General features: G+C 40.0%; 1 protein-coding gene across 1 annotated transcript; it reads right to left on the minus strand.

Annotated features, from left to right (window-relative positions):
- Positions 1-906: 906 nt before the first annotated feature.
- On the minus strand, positions 907-10,926 carry MPHOSPH6 (M-phase phosphoprotein 6). The gene is made up of 5 exons (XM_082770337.1): positions 10,764-10,926; positions 7,156-7,268; positions 5,514-5,604; positions 4,381-4,478; positions 907-3,959 (listed from the first exon to the last, which is right to left on the minus strand). The coding sequence occupies exons 1-5, from the start codon at positions 10,812-10,814 to the stop codon at positions 3,818-3,820; spliced, it is 495 nt and encodes a 164-aa protein (XP_082626463.1). The 5' UTR covers positions 10,815-10,926; the 3' UTR covers positions 907-3,817.
- Between the last annotated feature and the right edge of the window lie 4,598 nt (positions 10,927-15,524).

The raw sequence follows: 15,524 nt of genomic DNA on the forward strand, positions 1-15,524 counted from the left end.
ATCTGCATTCAACCCAGGTCACCAAACCATAATCATATGCAATGAACTACAGCTGTTTCCTGGTACTGCTGCCTCTTGTCTTGAGGACAGCCGTGAACAGGTTATTCTGCCTCTGTATTTCTCTAGAGATGGTCCTACTATTGCTCCCAGGTAATTGCTCAGGTTGTGGTGTGCAAAGGTTCCTGGAGCAGAGCCCTGTGGATTCGTAATGACATTTTTAACTGTGCCTGGAAAGATGGGACTCAACCCAGGTACCCCTTTCTAGTATTCTGTTCTTACCAAAGATCTATGGGGCTGCCAACATCTGAAGCTTTAACCTTCTCTCTGACTCCGTCTGTTGGTAATTACTCCCTGAGATGGGTTTTTCCTCTCTGTGCAACAGTTATAACCAGGTCCTCATTGTGCAGCATCAAATCACACAAAGAAGTGTTAACACGCACAGGAACAGTTTCACAGTTTAACTGAAGCTGCCCAAAAGCTGATGATGAAAGCCCGAAGATATTAAGGTGTGAATGTTAGACCCAAAATGTCTCAAAGGTTTGAGATGAGAATGGTGTAAACAGCAAACAAAATCAAACCCAGAGGCCTCATATTGGGGTTCCATTAGCAAGGCATTATTGGAGAAGACAGATGCTCTCCTAGACTAAAAATAATAATAAAAAAAAACACAACAACAATGAAGTCCTTAAAACATCAGCTCTCAGAGAAACTTGCATCCACATGCAGAAGTAAAACACTGATCTCAAAGCTGCACAACAGTTTGACATCCTTCACCACTACTACGCCTTATTTATTAATGTTCTCTCTTTAAGAAAGGTTTAATGAGAGCCCAAGCTACCGTGCAGATTTAGTTGCAGACTGTTGTTCGAATGAAGCAGAGCACACATATAGAACCCCCCACCCAGGACCTTTATAATTCCAAATAAAATTTACAAGTATTGCATTCCAATTAACAAAAAGAGCAGAAAATTTCTTTTTAAGTCTCAATTCTGGACCATCTCCCAGAATCCCAGCCCAGCTGCCCATTACAGACACACAATGCCCAATGGCAACGACAGCCATCCACAATTGTGTAATTGTATAATGGAGTCTTATTAGAAAACACGACACACAACGGAAGAAACGCAGTTCAAACTCCATGGCACCACTGCACAGCCTTCCCCCTCCCCAAAGAATCAAAGTTTAAGCAGCTCATGCATTACTAAAGGGGAAACACAGCATGTCTCACTGCAGTTGGACTCTGGTCCAGTAGTCTTCAAGATCCAATTCAAAGCAGAATAAAAGTAACAAAAGAAGAAGCATCAACAAGAAAGATGCTGTTCCATTCGCACATTTCCAACATCAGCAGTCATTACAGAAACAAGCACTGTCAGCCTGTCAAAGGGAGGGACAAAGATTCCACCTGTCAGGAGGCATGCTTAGACTTAACGCTGAGCTGTCAGCGAGCACAAACTACAACACACTGCTTGTTCGCTCTGATAGCTACCTTAGTGTAACAGACACAAACGCTTCTGGTGTCTGGCAACTCTTTATCCACTAAATTTTGCGGGTGGTGTTTTATTTTTTAAGCTTGAACAAAAATCCCAACTTGCTTTTGTGCTCTAAGAAAAAAAATACTTTTCATTTAGAAACCTGTAGCTTTTAAAATTCTACTGCTTAGGAAGTTGTCCATGAAAACAGGTCTGCATTTGAGACTTATCAGAGCCAAGAAAGCTTGAATTAACGTCGGTTTGCATTATGAATATTTCACCACTACACTTGTATCTCTGTCAAGAGTAGTTTAAACACTAATTTTATACAGCAGAATGTTTCTACCTTGGCTAGGAAGCTAGAGCCCAATTTAAACACACACACGCCAAAGCTGAAAATAGAGATGGGCATTTCAGAAGACCCCATCACAACTCTAAATCCTTGTAACTTTGGGCACTTAGGTACCTTTAAAATATAAGGACCAGCGTATGGCAGAACACACTTCAGCTGTACAAAATTACCCCATCAGATTTAACAAAACTCTGCAATACAACAGAACTCTCTGCACAGAGCCTCGACCAAGCAAGACTTCACAGAGTTCATCTGAACTGCTAGTAGTTACTGAAATTACCCAAAATCTCCGTACATGATGTCACCGAAACATTCTCCAATCCACTTTCTCTCAGGGAAGTGCAAGTGTAGTGACACCTCGTGGTTACTGGTGGTTTTCTCCCTGAACCATCCCACGCAGCTTTGCAGAAATTCTTTCTCCATTGAAGAAATGTATTCACATAGAGGGAAATGATTTTCCTACTAATAAGAATAATGGGATATATTCTGAGTTTTTCTTGTGATGACCAATAATAAATCATTTCTTAACTCAGGTCACATCTTCCATGGGAAAAGAAATGTCTCATCATCATTAACTTCTTTTCAACTAGTGATAATATATGATCAAATTTTAAGTAATTGAACCAGTAGCATTTAATTAGCTCTGAAAAACTATCTCAGATCATGAATCAGGCTTTCTACCTGAACAAGGCTCTTACTAGGTTAAAACTGTATTTCTTTCCATGTGTGATCCATCTTGAATATCTAATGAGCTGTTCTTGGTATATGAATTATAGTTCATGTAGCATACATGCATTACAGCAGACACAGCCTCTGTCTTTATGTTGAGTTTCATGTCTTGCTTCAATTTAACAAAATCTTTCTTCAGAGAGCCAGCATTAAGGATGAGCAATTTAGATATCTAGCTGAGAAAATTAATAGAACTCGTTGAAAACTAGAATACAAAGAACTGCTATGAATTTAGACAAGACCACAGTCACCTTTTTCAGTAAGTTCAGGGCACTAAGTGACTAAAGGCCATGGTGTTTCTGTCCAAACACTACTTCAGATGGCTTCACTACATGCTGAACAGGAAAAGTTAACTCAGTCAATTAATACATGGGGACATCTGTGGTCAGCACAAAACAGGATTTCTTCTGATTGTATTAAGTATCATTTTTTTTTACATTAAATTAGCTAAACCACAATCATTAAACACGCAAAAAATCAGTTTTTATTCACTTTTTAAACATGTTTTTCAAGCTGTTATTATGCTTTTATGACAAGACCTAGATAATTATAAGATTGGAATTTTTTGGCTGAAAAAGAGACAAGATTAGCAAACTTCTTTTGGAAGATAGAAATTAAGACTCACAATCTGCTCAACTGTCAAACTGTAAACGTTGCCCAATATTTGGCTTGCTCTAGAAAAAAAAAATTTTTTTTGCTACAAACCCCTCTATTTTTAAATAAGCTTTATAGAAAACAGAAAATTCAACAAAATGGATTTTGTATCTGTTCTTTTCCCAGCTTATTTGTAGAACAGTTAAAAAAAAGAGATGCATGTTTCTGCTGACTTTTTTCAAATTGTGGAGAGCAAAGGTTTTCATTTTCATAATAAAAATAGCAGTGAAAGCTGAACTGCCTTACTGGATTGGACAAAGCTACTCTTCACTGCAAATATTTCTTTTAGATGTTATCATAAAATGTAAATACTGTTGCTCTTGATTGCACGTTGACACTCATCCTCGTTATACACAACATTAAAAATGACTGATGGGCTTAATGCCCCACACGTTAAAAGCTGCTCAGAGAGGAAAGGATGTATGACATCCATTATATACACATCCACTTTTAAAAATGTTCGTCATGTGGATGGCAGAAATTTCAATGAGAACAGACTCAGATTTACAATGCTATCCTTTACATTAAATAGCAAAAACTCAAAACAATCTTCGGTTCATGGTACTATATTTGGTAGATAACATTTCTATCAGCTCCAGTTGTGCAGCTGACATTAATCCTGAGGTTTTAAGAACATTTTCTTGGCTTTCTTAGGTCTTGAGTTACTATTCTCATCTTCATCTTCATCACGAAGAACACGCTGGTCTCTTTTTTTCAAGAATTTCTTCCCTATTGTTCCCACTAATGTTTCATATCTGTAAAGATAATTAAAAATTGTCAGCTTTTACTGAAATCAGTGCAAGTTCAATGCAGGAAATCACAAATCTAATCAACAATTCAACTAGTATAAAAAGCCTGTCATTAGACGTTTAAGAAGCACAAGTACTACATGATCACGGATTAAATTACTGCTCATTTTGACAGCTTAAGTTTGTTAGTAATCTGGAGCTAGGAGGTATTAGAATGGAATATAGGGATATCAAAAGGCAGAAAACATCTAGGAGATTTTAACCCCCAAAGTGATAGAGATTTCACTGAACAAACACCAAAATTCCTGAGAAATCACTGAAGTATTAAATGCTTTTTGTTGTTGTTTTTTTGTTTCTTCTCCTGCACATAATACCTAATATATCACATACTTTAAGATATAATCAATACTGGCTAGGGATAGTGTACCTTCTGGCCATTTCTTCATCTGACACATCAGCCTCCATTTTATCATCCACTTCAATTTCTTCTTTCTTGCTTTTAGAGTTCATTTGGACCATTAACTTCTGAAAATGAAGTAAGAAATAGCTTAAACATATAACCCTGACACAATGTCAACTATGCTAAAATTCACTGGCAGGAAAAGTACATAAAAGTTAAGGATCAGTTTTAATCCCCATTTTCCTCATTTGCTGTATTCTGTTCAGGCTAAAGCACAGGGCTGTAAGAAAAGGTAACATGCCTCTTCAATGCTAAGATGAGCTTAAGTGTTTGCCTTTGAGAAAAAAAGACAAGATATAAACAGGGTATTCAGTGAACTGTTCTATCCAAGCACCCTCAAATGCATGGCAGACATCTTGAGGAGACCAGACAGTTAGATCCTAATTATTTTTTCATTGTGATGTCAGCACATAGTCTTTGGAATGGTTTTGTTACAGTTGAAAAATATCTGCAAGAATTTACAATAAACGATAATAAAAACCATGAAGCAATTATATGCCAAGTCACAGTGAAAGCAAGTTTAAAATAACTAAAAGAATGCCCCATTAAATCACCTTGCATAGCCTTCCTCACATCTCTTTGTCTTTGTACTTTCATCCTCTTGTTTCAGTTCAACAGTAACATTTTTATTACCATTTCAATAATTACTAGTTCTATCAGCATGAATCATGCCAGAAAGAAATGAAAGACTCTCTTGCCCAGAATTTTTACTTTGGAATTTCAAGACCCTACTTATATGAGTAAGTGCTGAATAAACAGGGTTGAATATTTGTAATATTGGGCTCTGAATTAAATGGCAGGAGGAACAGAGAGCTATTGTTTTGGTAAGCTGTGGGACAGTCTTCTCAGCTCAAGGAAGGAAATGTCTGCAGGAATTATGTAATTACTGACCATCAACCCACAGAGATAAAAGGTTTCTACTTACCAGATGCTACATTGATCAACATTTTGGTTAGAATTGCAGTTTTCTTGCACATGAGAGAATTTACTGAAGGTGCTGCAAAGGCCAGCCAGCATGGAGGGTGAACACTAAAATCCCTGTTCCCAAGGGTTTCAATCCTAATGTGAGACCACCTCAAAAGAGAACATTTAAATAGTACCTCAATTTCCGGATTGAATCCTTTGAAGGACATTCTGCCATAAAGTAGATCCTCACATGGCATAAAGCTTCTCTCTTCTATTATAAAGCTCCTGCATGAAAACCCAAACCCAGCATTTGTCAAACAGTGCACTTTAATATAATCAAATTAAACAAATGCAAAAAGCATTTGCTGTCTTCCCCCACACAAATAAACAAAACCACAGTGTATTTTATACCATCAACTACTTTCTGAAGCTTAATTGCTCTGATAAATCTTTCAATGCAAGGAGCTTGGAGTGCAAAGAAATACTGTTTGCCAGCAAAGCTGTGCCAGTTCCACAAGCAAAATTAACTCTCCTGACAGAAAGCACTCTTTGCTGGTAAGATTCCACCTACATTAATGCTTTTGCCAGAATAAAAATACCACATAAATATCACTCTCCAGGTGGCATTACTATACCAGCAAAAGCTTCTAATTAATTTTTCATTGTGATGTTAGACCTGGAATTAGTTGAGTCTGTCAGGATATAAACCACTGTGTAATTCTTTGTTCAGCAGAGAAAGATTTCCTCTTTCTTCCTCCCTTCAATGAGCCTGGAAAGAAAAGAAACATGACTCCGAGGCGTCCATAACACTCATGTTAGATAAAAGTACTTCCTTGAACTGTTCCATCCTTCTTTTCCTCTCACACACATGCATCCCTTCTCTCTACCTCTTCATCTCTCATTTAAAACAAACTCCTACAGGCATAGGAAATCATGCTGAAGAAATCAAGCTCATTCTCCTACCTCAAGGTAGGATCAGCTAAACATGAACTATGAACAGCACAAGTCTAACTGGCCTGTCCTCAAAAGACTTCCAGTGACGAAGAAAACAGTCTTCTTAGGCCATCTATTCGCATGCTTCAATAGCCTCATTGTTAAAAAACCTTCCAGTATCAAACCTGAGCCTTCCTTGCTGCAACTGAAGCTCAAATACCTTTTTGTCATATCTACTAACAGTCATGGAAAATAGTTTATGAATGACCTTATTCAACTACAGTTAATTCTCTGGATCCCAGCTTTTATAAATTATATACATTCTTACTCAATAGAATTTTTGTTCTCTTTTTAAAGGACAAAAGTCAAACTATTTTTAAAGTAGTTCCCTTGCTATTTAAAGTGCCTTTCCAAATAGTGGGAATGGACATTTGCTTCCCTATTAGCTAAGCCTTCCTTTATTTTTGCTTCATCCATTATCTCTTCTACTTCAAAAACAGGACTTGAAGTGAGCTGGACTCAAGAAGACGTGGTCCTGAATGGACCTACACATGTGACTGAAGCTCAATTTACTAACACAAAGTTTCAAACTTCTTTTTTCAAATGAATGGCAAAAGCAGCAATGAATGAATTGGTCCCTGCCTGAAAGAAACTAATTACATGCATCTAGAAGAAAATGCGAGTGAAAGAAGACAAAGCGTGCAAGAAGTGAAAGTAGGTCAAACTGGACTTGGCAATCTTAGGAATGTCCCTGAAAATATAACAAGCTGTAATGCCAGTCTGTCACTATTTTTCTTTTTTATTCTGTTAATAATTATCAGTAATATTTCTGCTAAAGGGAAAAAAACAAATTCTGTTCCCACCCCACAACAATGCAACGGTGATACAAGAGTACAAGCTTACTCTTTCTCCTTTAGGTCTGGTAAATCAAGATACCAGTGTTCTTCACTAATTATCTTCTTTTCTTCCTCTTCTAGTTGTTTTTTAGTTTGTGAATCCAAACCCCTTTGCATGAACTGAAAATAAAGACAAAAGCGCACAACTTCAGTCTCTTTTGAGTATGTTCTGTACAGGCAATAATTACATAATCATAATTATCCATTACATACTTAACAGTTGATATAAGAATTAAATGCTTTTTGTGATCTTCTCTGGGCTTAATCTGTGTTTGGGCAAACGGACAAAGGAAAAGTAAACATCTGTGCATCACAACAATCTGGACTGACTGGAAGTCAACAGTCAGCCACGTCTGCACCTAGATAAAAAGAAAATTTTGATGGATCTGAGATGTCACAAATCCACAATTTAGCCAAGATATTTCTACTGTTTCAGCAAAGGCCAGAGAGAATGTAATGCTAATTAAAGATTTTGCAGTATATTTGAAACCACCCCCCCCCCCCCCCACAAACAGTACTGTGACCTAAATGGAGCTGTGACCTAAATGTTGGTCATACCAGTTGGTGACTTTCTGAAACTTCTGTATTTTCAACCATCTTCTTTTCTCAGATTTCGTATTACAAACTAGTTTGTGTTTGTAACCCAGCAGGCTAGAACTTGCCTTTGAAATAAGTAACTGAGGCTATGACATCTTCTGCATCCAACTGTGTTAAAGGAAGATGTTACCAACTCTTAACTTCTCATTGATGACCCACCAAACTACTAGTCGAGCAGTATGGTAAACACCTGCTAACTCAGGAACAGCCTGCCAAGGTAGCTGAGATCAATAAATTACTTTAGGGTAAGACAGCTAATTCTGCCTAATACAAGGACGTTCCTGCCAATTGCTGTGTCTGTGATAGCCTTTGCCAGGGAATGGGAACAGGCAGATAGGAGCTGTAACCTCTCTTGCAGCTGGGAATAGAAGAGGGCATTTGTCATGGCCCATGACAAATTGCTGAGAGTGCAAAACCACAGACCTGAGATACGTGCAACATCCCTTATACTTCCATTTGTATCACATCTGATGCCTGAACTGACTGACAATTTAAAAGTATTGACAAGGTTAACTCACTTCTCCAGGCACAGGGGAGAAAACAGAACTCTTCACGACTTTACAGGAGTGATCCTTACATTCTCACATCCCTAGGAGCTGGGACCCTCCTCTGGGCCTACAGAAAGTGTTTCAGTAACTGCCTCTGACAGAGGTGCACATTTATACCGATATAACTCACAGCAAGAGACAAGGCTACCAGTGCTGTTTATACACACTTCTGTACAAAAATTGCTTTGTGGCAATCAAAGCAAACCTGTAGGCACAACACTGCAGAGGAGTTTTATATCAACTAATCGTACTCCTTTCGTTTAAAGCAGCATCATTTCTGTATTTAGATAAGCCTGCAGGCTGACAGATAACATGCCAGTGGGGCTCTTCTGTCTTTCAAACATTAGCAGAGACTCGGTCATAGCTTTGGTCCCAGCTACAGTGGGCTTGACTTGGGGATAAGGCCCAAGAAGACATCACTACACACTTCCCTCCCACAAAAATCCTAAATTACTGAGATTATTTAAAGTACAGAGGTAATACATGTATGTAATATATATTATGTGTACACACCCACATTTTCTCAGTCTTTACAAAATGTCCATGCAAACCAAACCAAACCCTGACATATAAGCCAATAGTGTCTCATTTTCCTTTTATATTTCTATTTGTATCAATTTGTACAAGATCTTTAATGAAAGAAAACTTGACTTTTGTTTTCTGAGTCGACCCAAAATATGTCAAAGCTTTCCAATTAAAATTACAGTATCTAGTTGAGGAAAATAAGGGAATCTATCATGTGGAAAACCATATTGCTCAAGGAAATTGGTTAGCCAGTCAGAAAACTCAACAGGAGAAATTTTGCTACAAGCACACAATTAAATAATCATTTCACATTACATTTTAAAGATTATGTTCCTCACGATTACTACAGGAATAGCTGGATGAAAAAAAAATGTGATTGTATTTATCAGAAATGTAAACACACGTGAATGAATTAAAAATATACCAACTAGGGTAGATGCAGAGTATGTAAGGCAGTAACTGCATGGTTATTTAGGTAAGTTCCCCCAAGCAATGGGACCTGGATCAAATGGTATAGGAACTAAAAGCATGAGCCACCATTTGACATCAAGAGGTGTGTGTAGTCTGGATCTTGGTGAAAAGGGTTTTCACAACACTACCACTGACCACATGCCACCTCTGGGTGCCCCTTCACCTGCCTACTAAATTGTTATGATAAATCTTATCACTACTCGTGGAGGCAGCTGCTAAAAGATTAATTAAAACATTTGTAAACAGGTTTTGCAGTATGAAAGTGCTAAGCACATGATCTGTGTATGACCTTTTCAAAACCTACTCATCTCTTCTAAGCTGGTTACTACTGCCTGGACTCTAAATCTGCAAATGTCACAGCACCACATTCACAGTCTGGTTCCCCACAGCCTTCCACGGAAGGAAATCTAAAAACTAGCCTTTGAAATCTCTGGAGGGTTAATAAACTGGCAAAAACCAGCAGCATAAGTTTCACCTAAGAAGAGAGTATTACAAAAAAGTAACAAAAATCCATGATGCTGCAATCTAGGTTAAGGGAGTCTTGCTCTGTCCTGTGCTGCTGGTTAACTAAGCCCATCATTTACTTACCTTTGGGAGCAAGGCAGGATGCATTTTGTTTCCCCTGTGTACAAATGTTAGCCTTTCATTAGCAGTACCTATTAATTGTGGTAAATACTCCACAATCTTACTGTAACAGAGCCCACTTTATATGGAGCTAAAACCTTTCAGGCAGTTTCTGAAACATGGTCCCACATAAATAGGTGAAAAAAACCCGCATGTTAAATAAAACACCACAAACAAGAAGCCACAAAGGCTAATCACTTATAAAAAAGTAATGAGTATTAACATTAAAAAAAGACTTTTTTTTTTTTTGTCTTTTTGTGTAGACACTTTCTAGTGTCTGTTTTCCAACATCAAAGACTCATCCCTCACAGGAGAATGTACTTTATTGAATTAGACGTTGTGTTATGCAACGTGCACCAGAACCCAGTAAGCAGATGGCCCTTGTGTTTGTGACTGGGAAAAGATGGAGGAAGGTGGTAAAGGGCCAGACGTCGTGCTTGGGCACTTTGTTGGTTATCAGTGGAAACAGACAAAAAATGAAACCCTGTCTGGGGCAGCTCGTTAAAGCAGCCTCTTGCTAGTGAAGCTCGAGCAAAAAGCTGCAAAGAAAAAGCAAACAAAGCCACGTGCAGAGTACAAGACACAGGAGAGACACTCGTGCCTGTGTCAGAACAGGGCAGAAGCCGCGTGGCCACATACAGGAAGGGAAAACGTCCCCAGAGCCTGCAAGGGGCACCCAATTGCGGGTCCCCACACCCCCCGCAGGGACAGCCATGGCGGCGGGCGGCCCGGAGGGCGGACCCGCAGCTCAGGCCCGGCCCGGCCGCCATCTCCTCGTCCCCCCCCCCCACAGCTCGGGCCCCATGCCTCCCCTTCTCCTCCCCTCCCTGCCCGCCGCCCCCCGCCTCACCTTCATGCGCAGCAGGTTCTTGGACAGCTTCGTCTTCACCTCCCCGGCCATGGCGGCCGCGGCGCTGGCACTAGGCCGCGCTGGATCCCCGAGCTCGAGTAGCGCCGCGGCCGCGCAGACCGGGGGGAAGCCGGTGGAGGAGGCGGCGGCGGCTCGGCTCGGCTCGGCTCCACCCTCCGCGATCGGGGCCCGGCCCAGTCCCGAGGAGCGGCGGGGCCTGCGGGGGCCGTCAGGGGGCACGGCTGGTGTAAAAGCAGCGATTAAAAAGCAGCAGCTTCGCTGTGTAGAGCTGGGTGTATGGGGTGAGGGGGAGTGCCTCCGTGAGCAGGGTATAAATCGATGGAAAATGGCAAATTAGTAGGGGAAGCTTAGGTTTCTTATCAACGTTTGTGCGCTCTGGAGGCTTAGGGGTTGATTCATACTTTTCTGATGTTTATAACAGAAAAGGAAAGAGATTATCAAATCTTTTACATATTGGCATTTGGAGACTGCTCGATTTGTTCAGCTCTCAATTTTTGAAAATAAGCATTGACTTTTACTTGCAAAAAACTCACAGGTTAGTCAAATGTGGTTAAAACTGGAAAGCAAGTAAGTTCAAAGATAGTACAAGAAGTTTCAAGGTTCTGTGAGTCCTGGATAATGATTTTTGAATTCAAGCTTGGCAGTGCCATCTTTAGGCTGCCAGACTGGGCCCTGGTATCTTAAACAGAAATCCTGGTAGGAAATTGCCAGTTGATTCCCAGTCACAAGCAGGAACCACAATTTTTGTATACATCCTCATAAATCAGATTTCTGATGCCTGTTTTGACATTTGGCACATAAAGCAGGCAGTAAAGTAGTAAGAGTGAGAGTTCAGTGTTCAAAACTGTAATGAACTGGTGTGCTCAGAAATGTAGTCGAGGAAGAGATGTTCCCATACATGCAGGATGCAGGTCAAAGCGAGCTTGAAGAACTTTTAAAGATTTATGATCTAATAGCACCCATAAAAGCATAAAATGAAGAGCAAAGCTTGATTACAGTGGGAGAGGAGGAGGAATTATACAAATCCAGGTATATTTATTACACAGTTAAGCCCAATGGGTTAAAATGCCCACAAACATGAATAAAGCACATTCAGAGCCACAACCACTTCAAGGGTGAGCCATAACACTGGATTTAATTTTCATATTGGCAAAACACCTTCATTTTGAGGCTCTGTAAATGAGTTGGGAGGTGCTCTGAAACTTCAGGCCCCAAAGAGAAAGTCTCTCTGAGTTTGGGAACTCTCCGGCTTCATTAAGTCTCACCACATTTAGATCTTTTTCTATTCACTCCATCACTAACATTACCAGTGCTTCTCATCAATAGAAACCTGGAAGAATTTAGCAGTTTTCCAAATACAAATGTGCGTCAAAGAATGACTATACTTGTATCTTAGTTAAAAAAAACAGTAAGGGAACCCTGTTGGTTAATACAACAGCACAGTACCTCCATTAGCTCCCAACTTTTGGTCTTATTTTCTCTTTGCCATGCATTCTAATAAAGTATTTGCTTTTTGTTTATCATTGTACATTGGAACCATGTGTTTAATCGCATAGTTTTCAATGTTACCCATATTTATTTATTTATTTATTATTTTCTGAGTAGTTTCCATTAATTTATAGTCTGGAAACGTACTTCAGATGACTCCTAAATACATTACTGTGCACCCACCAGTACGTCTCCAGCCACTGAGCAGTGGCTATGCCTGGTTCGCTTGGTGCCCTTTGCAACAGCTATTTCTAAGTCCTTGTGCATCGCCCTGTCCTGCCAGCATAACAAGGTTTTGTCAGTCCCTGCAGCCTCTGCTTACAATATTTTGTGGATGCAGCCATGGCATATACCTGTTGTATAATGCCTTTCATGTGACACTACCAACTCTTTAATCTTTGTAATCGAATAATTTTAAACGGCTTCCAGGAATGTAGTATCTAGCAGGGGGTAGGGAGGAAACAGTGCAAGGCGGTTTTGAAGTCGCCTAAACATAAGGATCATTCTGTGTTCTTCCTGGTGAGCAAGAGCTTGGGATTTACAGTCTCAGCCCTCTGGTAGCCCATGAATGGTTGGAGTCTAAGCGCTGCACCGTGGACTTGCACAAAGATGCTGCTGCTGGTTGTCTTGTGTGCCAGAATATCAGCTGACAGCCCGCCTCGATGCGTTCAGGCAGACAGGGAGAAGTGTTTTGCTGTAAACGCAGTACGGGCTGTGTGATGTTTATTTAGAAAAGTGGAGATTGTAAAGAGGCTGCCACAGAATTTGATCTATTTCGGCAGTAAAAAAGCCTAAAGGAAATTTTTGGATTACATCTGCCATCACTAGAATTGGATGGGGAGGTTATAGATAACAATCAGCTGTCTCATGGACCAGATTATACTGTCTGGTAAATCTGAAGACACTCCATTGATTATAGGAGAAATGTTTATGATTTACTGGTGGTGGTGGAGGCAGGCTGGAGAAGAATCCAGCCCTGTAAAGATGCCTGCTTGTTAGACAGAGCGAGGGTGAGGAGACAAGGTAGAAGGGATGCTCTCTTTAGAAAAGATACAAGGGTCATTGTAAATGACAATTAGACAGCTCTCCCCCAGCTCTGACATGGCAGCTCTGTTTTCAACCTGAAAATCTTCTTCTTTTAGAAAAAAAAAAAAATGCTCAGGGAAATAACTCAGGGGAAAGGAGCTCCATCTCATCAAAGATTATGCATTAAGCAGACAGATAAAAGATCTTTCTTCCTAGGAAACGCAGTCCCTTCTCTCTCCAGTAATTACAGAAGTCAAATCAAAGTTGCCGTTAACGTTATTTAAGAAGTAATCTCCCTTGAAACAACACAAGTGACAGTTGTGAACTAATTTCATGCCAATGGGTCTAATCTGAGGGAACTTGTGGGTTACACTTTCTGTAACCTTTTATTTATTCATATTTTTGCAGTATTGTGATTTTAACACGAAACTGCTATCTCAGACCTTACACCAACCCATCAGTTGACTTGACTTTTTATGAGCTGCCTTTGAATCGTGAAGCACCTTTTCACATGTCTCAAAATACTCAAAGACTTCCCCCCCCCCCCCCCCCCGCAAATATCAAAATCCTTATAGTATGACAGGTGAGTCATTAATTTGTGTCAAACTCCTCCACTGTGTTTTAAGCGAGGATATTATGTGTTTTTCTCTATGAATGAGGAAACGAAAATGAGAAGGAGAGCTGCCGCAGGTGTGTTTGCAAACCTGAAAGAGAAGTGTGAAATGCTGTGTGTGACGGGGTGGAATCAGACACACAGCTCCGTGCCCTGTGCTCTGCACAGAAGCAGTGTGAAATTCCCCAAGCAGCAGACACAGGGTTTGGGGATTTGGTTTTTATCTCCCTCGCTCCCACCAAGCCGTGAGCTGCTAATGCATGCAGCACATCGACAAGTCCAAAGGTCCTGGGTGGCCGGGGATTTGTTCCAATATTTATTACCTTTGATGCATGCATGTATAACCTGCCTGCCCATCCGCTTTGTACCTAACCCACAGAGGACACACGGGTTTGTTACAGCTCTCAGCCTCAGTGTGCGGTGTGGCAGCTCCAGCTGCCCTGACTCATCCTCATAGCATTTGAAGTCCCCTTTTCTGGGGTTGGCACTGGTTTAGGTGGTAGCTGACACACACCGAATGTTCCTCAGCTAACCCCAGGGTTTTTCATGGCTGGGCAAAGAATGAAGCAGAAGCTCAGCTCGTGTAATTTGGGTAGCACAGATGCTTAAGCACGATTCACATTGCTGATGCTTTCCTTTTAATAGCCTTACATAGCTTACAATTTATGCAGCACAAAAAGGTGTGACTTGAAAAAAAAAATAAATGCTTGTAGCAAAACAGAGTTACAAAATCCCCAGAACAACCAAGCTGTGTTTTTATCCAAAAAAAAAAGTGCCTGTTGTCAGTTTGGGAGAAGACAATTAATTCTAAGTGCTTTTGGCTGTCTCAGTGGCAGGGTGACCTTTATGTGAATAAATACAATAATTCCATTTGATTACAGAAAGAAGCATCTTGATAATGGTAGCTCCTCATCTTCTACCATCACCTAAAGTGCAGGGGGGAGCAGACACCAGCCTGTCATTCTTCTGGCATGCAGATAAACCTAAAAATTTGATCTTCTGTTAAAATAATTTAACATCTCCCATTGCTAGGACTCAGAGCAGAGAGATTGACTGGAGATCAGTGCAGAGAATGCTCCTCTTTGCTTTCCTTTAAAAATCAAGATACATTTAACTCTTTGGATTTGATGGAATCACAATTAAAAGAGAAAAGGAAAATATCAACCTTCCGTTTGTTAACTGTAAAAATGCAATCTGGCAGTGCTGCTGGTGGTTTGCTATTTCCCAGGTCAATAAATGGCTCCCCTGACTTTAATAAACATTGATGCTGCAGGCTTGTTCTACAGTGATTGAACCTTTTTATAGTTTCAACCACTCACATCGCATGAAAGCCTGAAGATTTTTTTTGATTCTTTTTTCTTCCTTTTTCAGGAGGGTTGGTTCTGATTGATTAAATTGTCATTTTCTGAGTTAGTTGCTGAATTATAACTTGGCATTTTTAACCGTGTGATTTGTTTAAAGAGACAGCTTTTTGATATAGCAAACCAGCTGAGAATTTTTAAGCAGTAAAAGGAAATTTTACTCACTTTGTTCTCAGCCTTTCATCACTGCCTACCAAAAAAAAAAAAAAAAAAAAAAAAAAAAGCTCTTGAAAACAATGTAGAGGCTCTGAT

Source organism: Aythya marila, assembly GCF_965140915.1.
Source record: "Aythya marila genome assembly, chromosome: 12".
NCBI classification, from domain to species: domain Eukaryota; kingdom Metazoa; phylum Chordata; class Aves; order Anseriformes; family Anatidae; genus Aythya; species Aythya marila.

What these genes read in the sequence shown, in the direction of transcription:
- MPHOSPH6 (XM_082770337.1), bottom strand. Translation starts at nt 10,814, where the DNA reads ATGGCCGGGGAGGTGAAGACGAAGCTGTCCAAGAACCTGCTGCGCATG. An exon ending in CCAGACCTAAAGGAGAAAGA is followed by an intron (nt 5,605 to 7,155) that starts GTAAGCTTGTAC and finishes GTTTTCATGCAG; the next exon opens with GAGCTTTATAATAGAAGAGA. An exon ending in GATGAAGAAATGGCCAGAAG is followed by an intron (nt 3,960 to 4,380) that starts GTACACTATCCC and finishes TTATCTTTACAG; the next exon opens with ATATGAAACATTAGTGGGAA.